This window comes from Lissotriton helveticus, chromosome 2_1, assembly GCF_964261635.1.
Source record: "Lissotriton helveticus chromosome 2_1, aLisHel1.1, whole genome shotgun sequence".
Lineage (NCBI taxonomy): Eukaryota > Metazoa > Chordata > Amphibia > Caudata > Salamandridae > Lissotriton > Lissotriton helveticus.
In genome coordinates, this window is record NC_136059.1 from 1,504,553,702 (window position 1) to 1,504,568,841 (window position 15,140).

Sequence of the window (15,140 nt, forward strand, 5' to 3'; positions counted from 1 at the left end):
AACATATTCAGTAGAGACCTAGTCGACCTCAGTCCTACGTCTAAACTATCGTTTATGTTATTCCAATGCGTAGAGCCTATTGGGAATATAGGAACTACACTACAAACCTCAGCAGATCTCTCACAGGTTGCCACGAATGGGAGCTGGAACAAGAACAGGTGAACAAGATCTTTCAAAGATGGGGCACGCCAACTCTAGATCTGTTTGCGACGCAACAGAACAGCAAATGCCTTTATTACGCCAGCAGGCTCCTCAAGGGGGATCAAGAGGGAATGCCCTGTCCATGCGATGGTCTGGAATCTATGCATACGCTTTCCCCCGATTTCGTTAATACCGAGGATTCTGCAAAAGATGAAGAGGGAACATTGCACTCTTCTTCTCATTGCTCCTCGCTGGCCGAGGCAGTATTGGTTCCAGGATCTACTCCTATTGTCTCAGCAGCCTCCAATTCGTCTCAAACCGACACTTTCAATGTTAACAAGGGAAAGAGGTCAGATTTTACACCCGGATCCACAATCGCTCCACTTGCACGCCTGGCTCCTGACTTCTTAGAGTTTAAGGATCTCAAGATTTCTGTGGACTGTAGTGAAATTCTATCTCAGGCCTGTGCTCAAAGTACTTTCAGAACATACCGTTTTAAATGGAGATGCTTCTGTTATTGGTGTGAAACCAATAATATTTATCCGCTCCAAGCTCCACCGGAAGATATCCTTCCTTACTTGCTATCACTAGCTAAAGCAGGTCTAGTATTCTTCTCTATCAAAGTTCATCTTGCTGCTATCTCTAGATTCAGAAAGAGTTCGAACAAGCCATCACTCTGCTCTTCCTCGCTTATAAAACAATTCCTAAGGGGATTGTTTCGAGCCTTTCCTCCAATTCGACCTCCACCTCCTGAATGGGATGTGACAAAAGCAACGGTAGCCAGGTGGTCTTCTGTAATACAATTTTGTCACGAAAAAGCTAACAAGCCTCTAATCAGAAAGGTGAAAGCGCATTCCACCAGAATGATGTCAGCGTCGACAGCCCTATTTGCTGGGGCCACGCTGGAGGACATTTGCCGAGCTGCAACATGGAAGAGTGTCCATACATTTACAAAGCATTACTGCTTGCAGGCGGCATCGCAGGACGATACAGCAGTGGGACAAGCTGTACTGCAGCATCTTCCTCATTCAGGTTAGATTTTTAAATGTCTCTCATATTGCCTTTATGAGGTATAAGTATAACATAATCCACTGTGATGTTTTGCTTGTCAAATACTGTTTTTTTACTATGAAGTATGTTACCTGGCTATAATTATTTCATTTCAGAAGGTTTCTGCATTTATGTATGTTTACATTTTCTAGTGCTCTATAACCTTCCGGATGTGTGGGGATATGTAAAGTTACGCTTGTCTCCTACCTTCCGCAAACGACATGTTTACGTTTACTGCTTGCTATTCTGTTTCAGGCATGTGAATCTATGAAAGATACCCCAATACTGGATAAGAAAACAAGTTACTTACCTGTAACTACGGTTATCCAGTATTGGTATCTTTCATAGATTCACATGCACCCACCCTCCTCCCCAAAAAGACAGTTCTGTATTTGGTATACTTACTTCTCACTTGTGCTGGGAAAATCTGAGGAGAACTGCCTCTGCTGGGAAGGTTCTAGAGGGTGCTGGCAGCTGATTGGTTGGAAATATTTTTTAGTTCTTTTCATATAATGAGGTAGAAAGGCTACTAAGCTTTGTGCCTTTTGGGCCTATTATCTTGTCAGCCTACTACAGTTTCTTACTAAGGCACTGCTTTTGTATATAATATTACCGTGGGAGTCCCGCCTCGACGACTGGGAATGATTCAGGCATGTGAATCTATGAAAGATACCAATACTGGATAACCGTAGTCACAGGTAAGTAACTTGTTTTCTTACATGCCACAAACTGTACAGAAAAGGGGAGAAATGAAAGTGAGAGACTGGACAGACAAGGATCGAAGATGCGTCAGACCTTGAAAGTTCAATAGGATAACAGGGAGACCATGGGAATAGGACAAGGCCCTCTCCTGACTCACACCAAATCAGGGAACACCCCATTGGGAATGGGATCATGCCAGTGATACATATGTGTTGGCATGATCTATATTATAAAATGGTCCATGCTATTGTCTGTAGCCCCTCTGTAAAGATAAGTGTGCAGAAATTGAGCATACATGTCTGTTGCGACCCTGGGGCACCTTCCTAGGAACAGAGACATACTTGATGAAAGAGTGATAGAGGTAGAGAGACCTTTTCTGTCTTTGCTGGTTCACCGATGCTCGGGCGGTTGGCTGGGGTACCACTGGTGGACAAAGACAGGGATCACTATAATGGATGATTTATTTGTGTGTGGGGGGGGGGGGAGTCATGCGTGTCCTTTCCTGGAATCTAAAGGGGACTTATGACCTCCCTGTGGGGCACTTTCTGCTTCATGGAGCTCTATTGCATGCGGTGCATGAATGATGGGACCAAGGTGCTGCGACACCACCAGAACACAAATGCTTGTGTTACATTTTTCTTCTCATGGGCCGGCCAAGCATAGGTCACCTTGTTACACAGGACGCTGTTGAAGGGGACGCAGCTGGACTTAACACATATCCATCAATGATGGCAAGAGGACTTGGGGACTCTGCTGTCTGACTCAGCTTAGAAAAAGATGGCGGAGCTAACACCAGGTAATCTAGCAAATCATATTTCAAGCTAATTCAGTTCTACTATTCTACACAGGGGCAACCCCACCCTGGGTGAATATATACCATGTTCCCTGGTGCTACGTCATCCTGTCCTAGGTCACATGCAGATTTTGTAGACTTTTTCCACATGGTGTGGTCCTGTCTGGTGGTGCTCCCATACTGGACCACAGTCCTCTAGGTCTTTTGCCAGGCTATGGTTTGGAGCTTAAAATCCACTCCTCAACTGTTTGTTGCACCTACATGATCAGAGTTCAGCTCGAAAGGTGACAGATAGATTCACAAACTTGACACTTATTCTTGCCTGCAGATACCTGACAATGAACTGGAAATGTGCCGATGGCCCTGGTGTGTGTAGATGGGGTTTAGAGTTGATCAAATGGGCATAGTGCGAGAGGGAGGTGATCTGGATGGAAGAGAGTAGGGGTGTACGGAATGTACCGATCTTACCCACTTGGGATGCTATCTTGATGGCTTGCCCCAGGCTGAGCCCTAGCGGACGAATCGTGAAGGACAAATCCCTCTCGGGGGCTTCCTTCCCAGCTCCCGAGATGCGGAGAGCGGTCCTAGACCGAGGAGAGTCTTCTTGATTTGTTCGAAGTGCGATGATGTGACTGGCTCAGTGCTCCCGGAAGGGTACAGATGTGTGGATGGATATGTGGGGGCCCGGATTGCTGGGCTAGATATGATTTAATGCACTGACACGTATGTGGGTTCTGTTCTCTAAGGCCCCCCTGCATCTTCCCTTTAATACTTTTGATCTGTCAGAACCTATATCTCAGGTCACTCTATAGCAATGTGTACTGTTGTTACTCAAGCATCAGCATACCAGCGATACCCCACTGTGTTGTGTTGTGTTTGATTAAAGTGCTAATAAAATTATGTACAAAAAAAAAAGTAGGGAGACCTTTTCGAATAAATAGCATAATTGAAATGGAGGGTGTAAATAATACATCTAGAGTGTTTTCCCTGGATAGTAGAAAAATGTGCCCAATGTTCGCAAGTTACAAGTTTACATATAGTTTTTAAAATTAGGCAGTTAAGACAACGTAACGTATGGAGGTACACTTAGAGACTGCCCGGCGACTCAGAAGGGCGTTAAATGTGACCCCATAGAGGAAAGGCAGCAAAATGTCACTTGTCCTGAGGCGACAGCTGAAATTATACCCACTATGCTTGGACGCTGCCTTCTGAGAAACACTGTGGGTACGATTTCTGCCTCTCAGGCATATTGACAAACTGGAAGGTCTTACCGTTGTTTCATTGTTAGTGTGTTTGTAGTTTTGCCGGCTTGATACTGCACAAAGTGAGGGATGAGGTCTGGTCCCAGCTTGACATAGGCACCTCGGTTACTTCCAACTTCATAATAATTTGAGGCTGAAAAGATGGTCAGTACCTTTGAAAAGAATTGTGAAGAAAAAGAGAGTTATAATACGGAGGCAATGCGTGCTCTGTGGGTTGCATAGAATTGTTACGGTTATTGTCGAATAATCTCCATTTTGTTTATATTATAAATGTACATTTGAGGGAGAGGGACTGAAGGACGTTACCAATGAGTCCACAATAGGCAAACCACTAACCTCTCAAATGTGCTAAATTAGGAGCTAGACCATACCTCCACTGGACAAGATATCCTTCCATAGCCAAATACACTTTGAGGAAGCTAATATTTTTACCATAGAGGAAATAGAGAGTCTATGTCATATCTATATTCAAGACTTGATTAAAGTAAAAATAGTGACACATGAGGGGCCACAAGTATGACCGTCAGGTTTTGCGACTCGCAAATTGCAAGATACAAAACCTAATGTATAACAGAGTCTCAAACACCATTTGCGATTCCCAAATGGGTTGCAAGGTACCTGCCGCATTAATTTATATTAATGCAGTAGGTTGCAATTTCGACCCATTTGGAATGGCCGGCACTCACAGAGATGGTGGCCTGCTGGGGTGACAAATGCAAATAGAACAATTGATGGACAGATGCAGAACAATGTCATTCATTCACCAAAGTACAGAAATCTGGGCCTAAATCCATTCTTTTTTTGCTCACCATGCCATTCCAGTTTGGATCCAGCCATATGCAAATCAGTCTTAACCCTGCACCCAATGGGAACAGTCCAGCACAAACTGCCAGGCCAGGTCCTCCCTGAACTGGAAACAAGCATCCTAGGACCGGTTTTGAGGTTTCAGCCCTCATCAGCCAGGATAGCTTGACTCCAGTGGCATGGAGAGCACAGGACCCACGTCTGGGCATACCCGTCCCACTCGGGTGACAAATGCAAAATGAACAATTGATGGACAGAATGCAGAACAATATCATACATACCGCATTACCAGTCGCAAAACATTCATAAATACAAGGAAGGGGTGCCCTTTAGACGTCCCTTCCTAATAGCGACTCGCAAACCCCATTTTGCGAATCAGTAATAGGTTACCGATTAGCAAAAAAGGTTGATACATAGGAAAATGCATTTCACCAGTCACAAACAAGGCCCATTAGACCGTTTGCAACCAGCAAAATACGTTGTACATCTGCCCATTGATTCATATTTCATATCACCTGTAATAACAACATCAGTATTTTTATGTAAGTATGTTGCTTCAAACCTAGATCATAATTCTCTTAAAATCAACATTTTCTCTGTGAGGTCCACACTAACTCAGAATAGCTTCTCTAGTATACCTTTGTAATGTACCGAAATACCCTATAAAATGACAGCGTGCCACACAAGTGCATAAATATACCTTTCTATTGTGGCAGAACTCATATCCTTCCTGCTTGCACTCATGGGATCGGATGAGGAGCTGTAAACCGTACTTCCTTAAAAACTTCTCCGTCACATCAGGTCCAAAGTAACAGCCTCCTCCCCGAACTGTGTTGGATTTACAGCCATCTTGTGGCATTGGGTCACTCCACAAGATATCTACAATCTGAACAAAGTCCTAGTATTATCTGATGCACCATAGAAAAGATTCAAAGCAAAGAAATGACGACCCGTATATACATTTCCTATTACTGTCTTGTGAATTTGTTACTCATCCATAACAAGAAAACAACAATACTACTCTACCTTAACATATAACATTTGAATCCTGGCTTCACAATACCTTCCTAAATACTAAGAACAGACTTTTGAAAACATCTCCCTACACACAACTGTGACTTAAAAAACATAGAATTGTTTAAGAGGTGTGGCGCCGCGGCCAGGGCGACTGACGCTGGAATCTGGGGACCACGGTTCGATCCCCGGCTCCTGCGGCAGGTTAGCCCAGCACCATGTGACTCTGGGCAATAGCTCGCTTAATCTTCCCGAAGGCCCCCCAGCGCCTAGAGACCCTTACGGGTGATTGTGCGCTTTACAAATGTGGACTTTACAAATGTGGACTTTAAGCTCCCTTTGAAGTAAGGATAGTTTGTTGATCCTTCTGTCATTGACTGATATGAACATTACTCTTTCATGTCACAATCCAATCATTATAAGACAGAATCATGAGTGGTAAAACAGGCAAACACACTTATCATAATACATTTTGCAAAAACGTCATCCCCTTCCCTTGAATTGTCCCACAAATACCTAAACCTTCCTCCAAACTCTGGGTTGCCTGAATCTATTCATTCAAGTACCACATTAACCCCTCCCATGCTCATGACGGAACCGTTCCGTCACGAGCCTCGGGTGGGCTGTGCTGGTGACGAAACGGTTCCGTCACAGCCCGCTCGCCGCGCCTGCGCGGTGCGAATTCCGTGCCTGCGCTGAAGGTTCTATTAGGCAAGCGGGGCCGTGGCGGAACCGTTCTGTCATAAGCACAGCTCGCCCGCGGGCCGTGACGGAGCGGTTCCGTCACGAGCACGGGACCGCCGCGTGGCCCCGCCTCCCCGTAGCGCTGCGGCGGAATAGCCGCTGCAGTGAAGGGGTTAAATGAATGATGTTTCTCTCAACCTTACATATGTTCATTGCCAGTCAGCCAGGTTATGGAGTTTGTATGGAAATGTGGCAATAACATTTAAGGAAAAATTTAAATCAATCAGAAATGCACATAAAGTTTGGGACTATTCTGTTAGGGTGCTGTGGATATCTTTAAACAGCAGTTCCTCTGCATGATCCTACCTTTTCCAGTTGAAGAAGGCCAGGATATTCTTGACCTTGGGGTAATGTCCAGGTGGATCCAGGTTGGTAAGCTTTTAGCCCAAATTATTTTCTAGTTCATGTTAATCTAATGTTGTGCGATACATTGTCCACCATTCTCAAGCAGGCTGTATTTGAGGGCTTTACGTACAAAAACTGGTCCTACCCGACAATCAGGACAAGTTAAATTAATTAACATATCCTATCACAAGACAATTACACAAATTCACAGGAAAGAGATAAATCTCATTTCACAGAAGGGAAGCAGTGACACAGAATTACATCACAGGAAAAAAAGCAAAATGGATGCAAAAAATCAGATTGTATTAGAAATCAATAGTATACATACATTATACACACATATATAGATATATTCACTGAAAAAACCATAGGTTTGACACCAGTTATAGTTAGCTGGAAATTTTACTGACATAAAACCATTGAAATTCCCACGTTATAGTTAGTTGGACTCACTATAACTTGCGCGCCTGCAATGCACTGCTGATGACGTCACATATTACATCACTCATGACATGGTCAGTGACATAACTCATGACATCACTGATGACACCATCCAGTGAATGTGTGTCTTTCTGAAAAATAAATATGTTTTATATATGTATATGTAAAGGTCGATGGATGTTTTTTTTTTTAAATTGATTGGTTAACTGGCTTATTAAGTGTATCTTAGTGAATACATATATTAGCGAGTATTGTTTAAATATTTAAATGTTTGTATCAGTGTTTCACTTTGTGTATAAGTGGCTGCATGGGCTGGTGAGTAGCTACATGTGTGTGTATATGGGTTATTAGATGTTTTTTTTAGTATCAGTATGAGTGTCTGTATGGTTTGGTGGGGGTGTTACTTAGCACATAGATGCATCAATGACTGACTCACTGTTTGTATGTGTTTTGAAGACAGCATATGTGCAGGACTGTATGGGTGGATGAGTGTGTATATGTGTGTGTTAGTGAGTGAATGACTGTCTCACTAGTGTCTTTATCAGTAACTACATATGTTTTAATCTAGTATATGTGAGTATTGATGTACATAAGTGAGTATATGTGAGAGTGAGAGATTGAAAGAGTTCTTGTTTAAATAAGTATGTGTTTCTATAAGTGATTGTTTAAGAGAGTAAGTATGTGTAAGTTTCCTTAGAAGTAAGGTGGTAGTGTGTGTATAGCTGTATATACAAATAAATGGATGTTCAATAGTTTATTTGCATGTGTGATTATGTGTGTGAGTAACTTTTGGATGACTGTCAGTGTGTAACAGGATGTATAGGTGTTTCACTACATATGATGAGTGAATATATGTATGAGTGACTATATAGAACTGTTGGTGAATGAGTGGATGTGTATATAGATGGTGGTATTACTGAATTGGTTGTTGTAACTGGTATGGGTATCTCTATTTTTTTGAAAATTTTAGTTTCTATTTTTGAATATGTGTTTCAAGGGTTACATTACACTGAAAGGAGGTCTGTAACTCTGTCACAAGGATGGTGTCATCAGTGATGTCATGAGTGATGTCACTGACCATGTCATGAGTGATGTAATATGTGACGTCATCAGCAGTGCATTGCAGGCGCGCAAGTTATAGTGAGTCCAACTAACTATAACGTGGGAATTTCAATGGTTTTATGTCAGTAAAACTTCCAGCTAACTATAACTGGTGTCAAACCTATGGTTTTTTCAGTGAATTTAATAGGTTTTTTAAATGCTATTTCCTAACTATAACTGGTGTGAAAACTATGGTTTTTTCAGTGAATTTCATAGGTTTTTTGAGTGCTAATTCCTAACTATGTAAGGCCTGAAACCTATGTTTTTTTCAGTGAATTTCAAAGTTTTTTTTAATGCTAATTCCTAACTATATAAGACCTGAAAGCCCACCAGGAATCTCCAGTATGCGCCAGGGGACTGCATTGCAGAGAGGTGTAATGAAGCCACGCCCCTTTTTACACCTCCCTGCAACGCAGCCCCTGTGCATGTTTGAAGAGGGGGAACTAATTCCCCTTGCATATTGGGGGCCCCTGGGGGCCAACTTGCCCACCTGGAACCTCCAGTATGCGCCAGGGGGCTGCATTGCAGAGGTGTAATGAGGCTATGCCCCTTGTTACACCTCTCTGCAACGCCGCCCCTGCCGCGTTTGCAGAGGGGGAACTAATTCCCCTTGCATACTGGGGGTCCCTGGGGGCCAACTAGCCCACCAGGAGCCTCCAGTATGCGCCAGGGGGCTGTATTGCAGAGAGGTGTAATGAGGCCACACCCTTTTTTACACCTCTCTGCAACGCAGCCCCCGTGCATGTTTGAAGAGGGGGAACTAATTCCCCTTGCATACTAGGGGTCCCTGGGGGCCAACTAGCCCACCTGGAACCTCCAGTATGCGCCAGGGGGCTGCATTGCACAGAGGTGTAATGAGGCTATGCCCCTTTTTACACCTCTCTGCAACGTAGGCCACTGGCGCGTTTGCAGAGGGGGGACTAATTCCCCTTGCATACTGGGGGTCCCTGGGTCATATCTGCCCAAACACCGATATTCCGAACGATTGAAAATGACTTTTCTTGAGAAACATTTGGATTTGGATTATCATGTCCTATACTTTGGAATTTTTGAAAGACTGACTTTGAGGATGCTATAAATTACTCAAGTCTGCCCGATTTGTGTGGGTAAAATTGATACCTAGTCACTTTGAATAAGAATGTACTGACGTCTCGTCTAACATTTGGAAGAAATATCTAGTTATATGACAACAGGATACCGACATAACTTGAAGGAAACAAGAACGCCCTGAAGAAGTTCTGTTGTACAGAACGAAACATTTCGCTGGCTGTGGTACATAAACTTAAGGAAAATAAAAGCATTTGAATATACACCAAGATTCAGCGCTTCAATAAGGACTCTAAGTGATATGATTTGATTGGACTTATTGTGCAAGTGGTGCTGTGCCAAACTTTGGAATATTCTCCACTACTCTCTACTACTTACTCTCTCCTACTCCACTACTCTCCAATACTCACTCTCTACTACTCATTCTCTACTACTCTACTACTCTCTACTACTCTCTCTCTACTACTCACTCCCTACTACTCACTATCTACTACTCTCTACTACTCACTCTCTACTACTCTCTCTCTACTACTCACTCTTTACTACTCACTCTCTACTACTCTCTACTACTCACTCTCTACTTCTCACTCTCTACTACTCACTCTCTACTACTCTCTCTCTACTACGCACTCTCTACTACTCACTCTACTACTCACTCTCTACTACTCTCTACTACTCACTCTCTACTACTCTCTCTCTCTACTAGTCTCTACTACTCACTCTACTACTCACTCTCTACTACTCTCTACTATTCTCTCTCTCACTCTCTACTACTCTCTACTACTCACTCTCTACTACTCTCTACTACTCACTCTTTACTACTCTCTACTACTCACTCTCTACTGCTCTCTACTACTCACTCTACTACTTACTCTCTACTACTCTCTACTACTCACTCTCTACTACTCACTCTCTACTACTCTCTACTACTCACTCTACTATTCACTCTACTACTCTCTACTACTCACTCTCTGCTACTCTCTCTACTGCTCTCTACTACTCACTACTACTCACTCTCTACTCTCTATTACTCACTCTCTACTCTCTACCTCTCTCTACTTCTCTCTCTACTAGTCTCTACCTCTCTACTGCTACCTCTCTACCTCTACCTCTCTACCTCTACACCTCTACCTATCTACCTCTCTCTACACGCACACATATACACATATATATATATGCATATGCATTTATATATATGTATGTGTATGTATATATACATATATATATATACATATATAAACATATATAATCTATATATCTATATAAATACAAATATAAATGCATGCATACATATACATATATGCATACAGATGCATGTTATTTACATGAAAGTTTAAAAAACACTAATAAAAGCAAAGCTAAAAAGCCACCTCATTACAAACAGAATGGCTTTAACTTAAACGAGGGCGAGATCTATTGCATTTTCAATGCTTGTTTACTTTGGTTCCATCAAGAAGGCATTCAGATGTGTCACACATTTGCCATAAATTCTGAATGTTAGCACTCTAGTTGCTCATTAGATCACTGTAGTAAAGCTACTGCTCACCAGGGAAGTCTGCTGCTGGTATTCAAAGTGCATGTTTCAGTCTGCATGTCAGAATTTCTTTAATGAAATAGAAGAGGATTTGAGAAGTCACTCAAAATGATCCTTAATTTTTCTTTCTGAAGCACTAATCATACTTTCTATGGCAAAATGAACCCCCTCATTTTGTTCCTTTTTAAATTAAATGTTTTCAGACTTACCACTTCATTCCAATCAAGATGGCTTCTGGTGTGCCATACTTTTGTCATAAGTAAGACTGTTAGCGCTCTAGTTGTTCTTTAGAACACTCTGGGACATTCTGTCATTGGGCTATACTTGGGCTACATCTGGGTGATATTTGGGCTACATTTAGGCTCTTTTGTCTCTGGTGGCCATCTTGGGAGACTGTATGTCAGAATTCTTTAATGAAATTGAAGAGGATTTGAGAAGTCACTCAAAATGTGCCCTAATTTTTCTTTCTGCAGCACTAATCATACTTTCTATGGCAAAATATACCCCCTCATTTTGTTCCTTTTTAAATTAAATGTTTTAAGAGTTACCACTTTATTCCAATCAAGATGGCTTCAGGTGTGCCATACCTTTGTAATAAGTAGGACTGTCAGCGCTCTAGTTGTTCTTTGGAACACTCTGGGACATTCTGTCATTGGGCTATACTTGGGCTACATCTGGGTGATATTTGGGCTACATTTGGGCTCTTTTGTCTCTGGTGGCCATCTTGGGAGACTGCATGTCAGATTTTTTTTATGAAATAGAAGAGGATTTGAGAAGTCACTCAAAATGTGCCCTAATATTTCTTTTTGCAGCACTAATAATACTTTCTATGGCATAATATACCCCCTCATTTTGTTCCTTTTTAAGTTAAATGTTTTAAGAGTTACCACTTTATTCCCATCACGATGGCTTCAGGTGTGCTATACCTTTGTAATAAGTAGGACTGTTAGCGCTCTAGTTGTTCTTTAGAACACTCTAGGAGGCTGCAGTAGAACACAAAGGAATCAACTGACAGTCTCTGTCCTTGTTGGATGTACATGTTTTACTGAGAATGTCAGACTTCATTCTCACATGACTGAGAAAGATAATGTGAATTTACAGAAAATATGCTTTCAGTTTAGCTTATAGATCCCCTTCCAAACCACTGTGGGAAAATCATGAGATATTAGTTTTCTTTCAAACATGATTCATGATATCACAGCAGAAGGCTTTTTCACATGGTAAAATCACCTTAGAACCCACCACAATTCCTAAAATGAGTATGGTACCATCAACAAATGATTTATAATGTAACTAAAGTCCTAAAACCCTCTATTAACTACAATGCTTTTTAATGAGGTGCTATCATGTATATTGGTCCCAAGATGGCTGCCAACACTTCTTGGATGAAGTGCTGACAGCCAATCAGATCAGATGTGTGGTTAGGCTCCGCCCAGATATATATATTTTTTTTAACCTAAATTACTCAAAATCCACTGGAGCACATATCTTGAGACATAGCAAAGGCACATCGGGCTACCAGTCCCTACAATTTTGCCAAGTTTTGTGGAAATCCATTCAGCCGTTCGGGCTAAAAGTGAGTCCAACCGCCCTATGGAAATGAACATGGGGAAAACACGTTTTGGGACCCCCCTTTTATCTCGGCCCCCGCTTGACGAAACCCCCCCAAACTTTCAGGAAAGCAGCGGAGCGCAGCGAGGCAAATTTGAGGAAAATTACAGGCTGATCCCTCAATCTGCGCCAAAGTTATTCCCAATAGAATGTTGCGGATTTCCTATGGAAAACAATCCTAACTATAACTACCTACTGGCGACCGCCAGTAGGTAATACAAATGGTAGCTCCATTAATTACACAAGGTGCTCAGAAAAAGTGTGCGTGTGAAGATTAAAGAAGAAAAAGGGGAAACACGTAACATAATCAATAGCATTCGAAACAGAGCCTCTCTGTATATCCAATCCAACAATTTGATTCTATTCCACCCTAAAGAGGTAATTGCTACAGTCAGCTTTGCCTCACTGTGGACAGTGTATTCAACCCAGACTGTAAAAGCAGGGACTTGTCGATGTTGCAACCCGAAAAATAGGAAAGCAGGCCAGTTAGGACCTTAGACACGGGTCTTCATCAGGATAAGGTAAACAATGAAAAGGGAGCAACCTGGAGTCATACAATCTCGAGTATGGGGACTGATGAATGGATCATAACGAAGAGTAACCGGTTATGGCTGAGAGGGAGACTTAGTAACATCAGAGAGCCGATCGATTGATTCATTCACGAGGAACTCTCCCACTTTCAACCAAATAGATTAGTTCTGGTTGTCTGTGGGACCAAGATTTATCCGCTTAAGGCCGTTTTCTGGCACTTTCGAGACTCAGTATGTGAGTGATAGGAGAGTTTACCTTCAGACGATGAGCCGGCTGCCCTTCGTTAGGCTATACTGACAGGCTCTGTTTCCAATGGTTGATTTTTGAATCCGCTTTGCATTTCTTTTTGTAATGTAATTTTGTTTCTTTTCTGTGGATTGGTAATTGTACTGTGATAGGATACGTTAATTAATTTAACTTGTACGGATTATTCTGTATTTTTTTTAAAAGTTTTATATAGCGCAAACTTGATCCCAAAGGATATTAGAACGATTTACACATGTATCCCACTATGCCCAGTTCCATTCATTTGTATTGGTGTATTTGAGGGCATGGCTGAAGTAATGATTTTCACTTTCTGTTTAATATGACACTGGTACATAAAGACATGCTTTAATATTTCGTGAGTCAGGAAAAACCTTTGGTAGAGTCCATTAATAATAGTCCCACTTTATCCCACTCAAGGGTGCAAATATGGCAACAAACGATTTAAAACACTCCTGTAAAGAAATTGCATTGTGTTGGCAATATGTAATTAAAACAACTGAAGATGCAATTTGATATTAATAAATCATTTTGGAAAATTGTCAGCACAAAAAAATTAACTCAAGACATATACAAGTTATTCACTGTAGCCCTCAAATGAAGCTCTTTCCATTTGAAAGGTTCAGATGAATATAGAGCAAAATGAAAACAGTGTGTGCTAATTTGGGCAAATAAGATTAGGATCAACATGCAGGTAAAGCACACAATTACCAGTGAGGGAGGAGTTGTTGTTAAAGGGGGAGATGAAAATGGAGGGAGATTAGAAGGGATTAGAGTTTTGTGTTTGAACAGAAGGCACACATCCTCAGGCTATGGTTTATTTCTTGATGTCCTCTTCCAGGACTGGCTCTGGAAGATGGTAAGCAGAAGCAAACCTAGTTTAATGAAGACTCACTTTGGGACTCGAGGGTAGTTACCACTAGTGCCAAAAGCATATGCTCGGTTGGGTAAGAGGGTTTGTACTTAGCACTGATGAATGTGAGAAAGAGGTGGGTGACACTTGCTATATACATTGAAATGATTAATCTGTCACACAGTTTGGAATGTTTTCATTGTTGTTCTCTACTGGGGAGGTACTGGCTTGTAAAGGCACTGAGCTAAGGATGACAATTGCCACCTGTTGGCTACTCTAAACTTCTGCGTTTGAGATTAATGACTTTTAGTTTGTTTAAAAGTTTCCCCCTTACCTCCAATGTGTTTTTTCCTACACCTGATGCTTCAAGGACTCTATCAAAGTGTCTTTTATTTCATTTTGTGTGTTTTTTGTTTGGCAGTTATTGCTGGGTTTTGGGAACTGTTGATGGGAGATCATATTTCTGAAGGTCTCTAAATGTCCCTTCCAAACGTTAATGCATTTATTTGTTCAATTTCTGGGTGGGCCTTGGCATGCAGGCTCACTTTGGGATACGGACAAAGACATACAGGATTTGCAGTTATTAGTCAGTACTTGCACCTACAAAGGGATGATTTACCAGGTTTGTTTCTTGAGTTACTGTTCAGTGTCCATCTGTTTAACCACCCTCTCCTTCATTACTTTTTTTTTTTGCAGATTTATATAGCGCAACCTCGACTGGAAGGTATTGGAGCGCTTTACACGAGCACTGGTTACATTACACAAGGACACATTCATTTTTGGGAGGCACTGGGGAGATTAAGTGATTTACCCAGGATCACAGGATGCTGAGCCAACGCCGAGGCTCGAACCAGGTTCCCCAGTCTCAAAGTCAGCAGCACTACCTGTAAGGCCACATACTCT

General features: G+C 41.9%; 1 protein-coding gene across 1 annotated transcript in view; it reads right to left on the reverse strand.

Moving 5' to 3' along the window:
* The window catches only part of PPEF2 (protein phosphatase with EF-hand domain 2), a 279,426-nt gene that overhangs the window by 129,686 nt on the left and 134,600 nt on the right, over positions 1-15,140 (reverse strand). Inside the window, exons 13-14 of the mRNA XM_078677865.1 lie at positions 5,453-5,638; positions 3,958-4,100 (exon numbers count right to left, since the gene is read on the reverse strand). Coding sequence (XP_078533991.1) covers positions 3,958-4,100; positions 5,453-5,638 — 329 coding nt within the window. The remainder of the gene's footprint in view (positions 1-3,957; positions 4,101-5,452; positions 5,639-15,140) is intronic.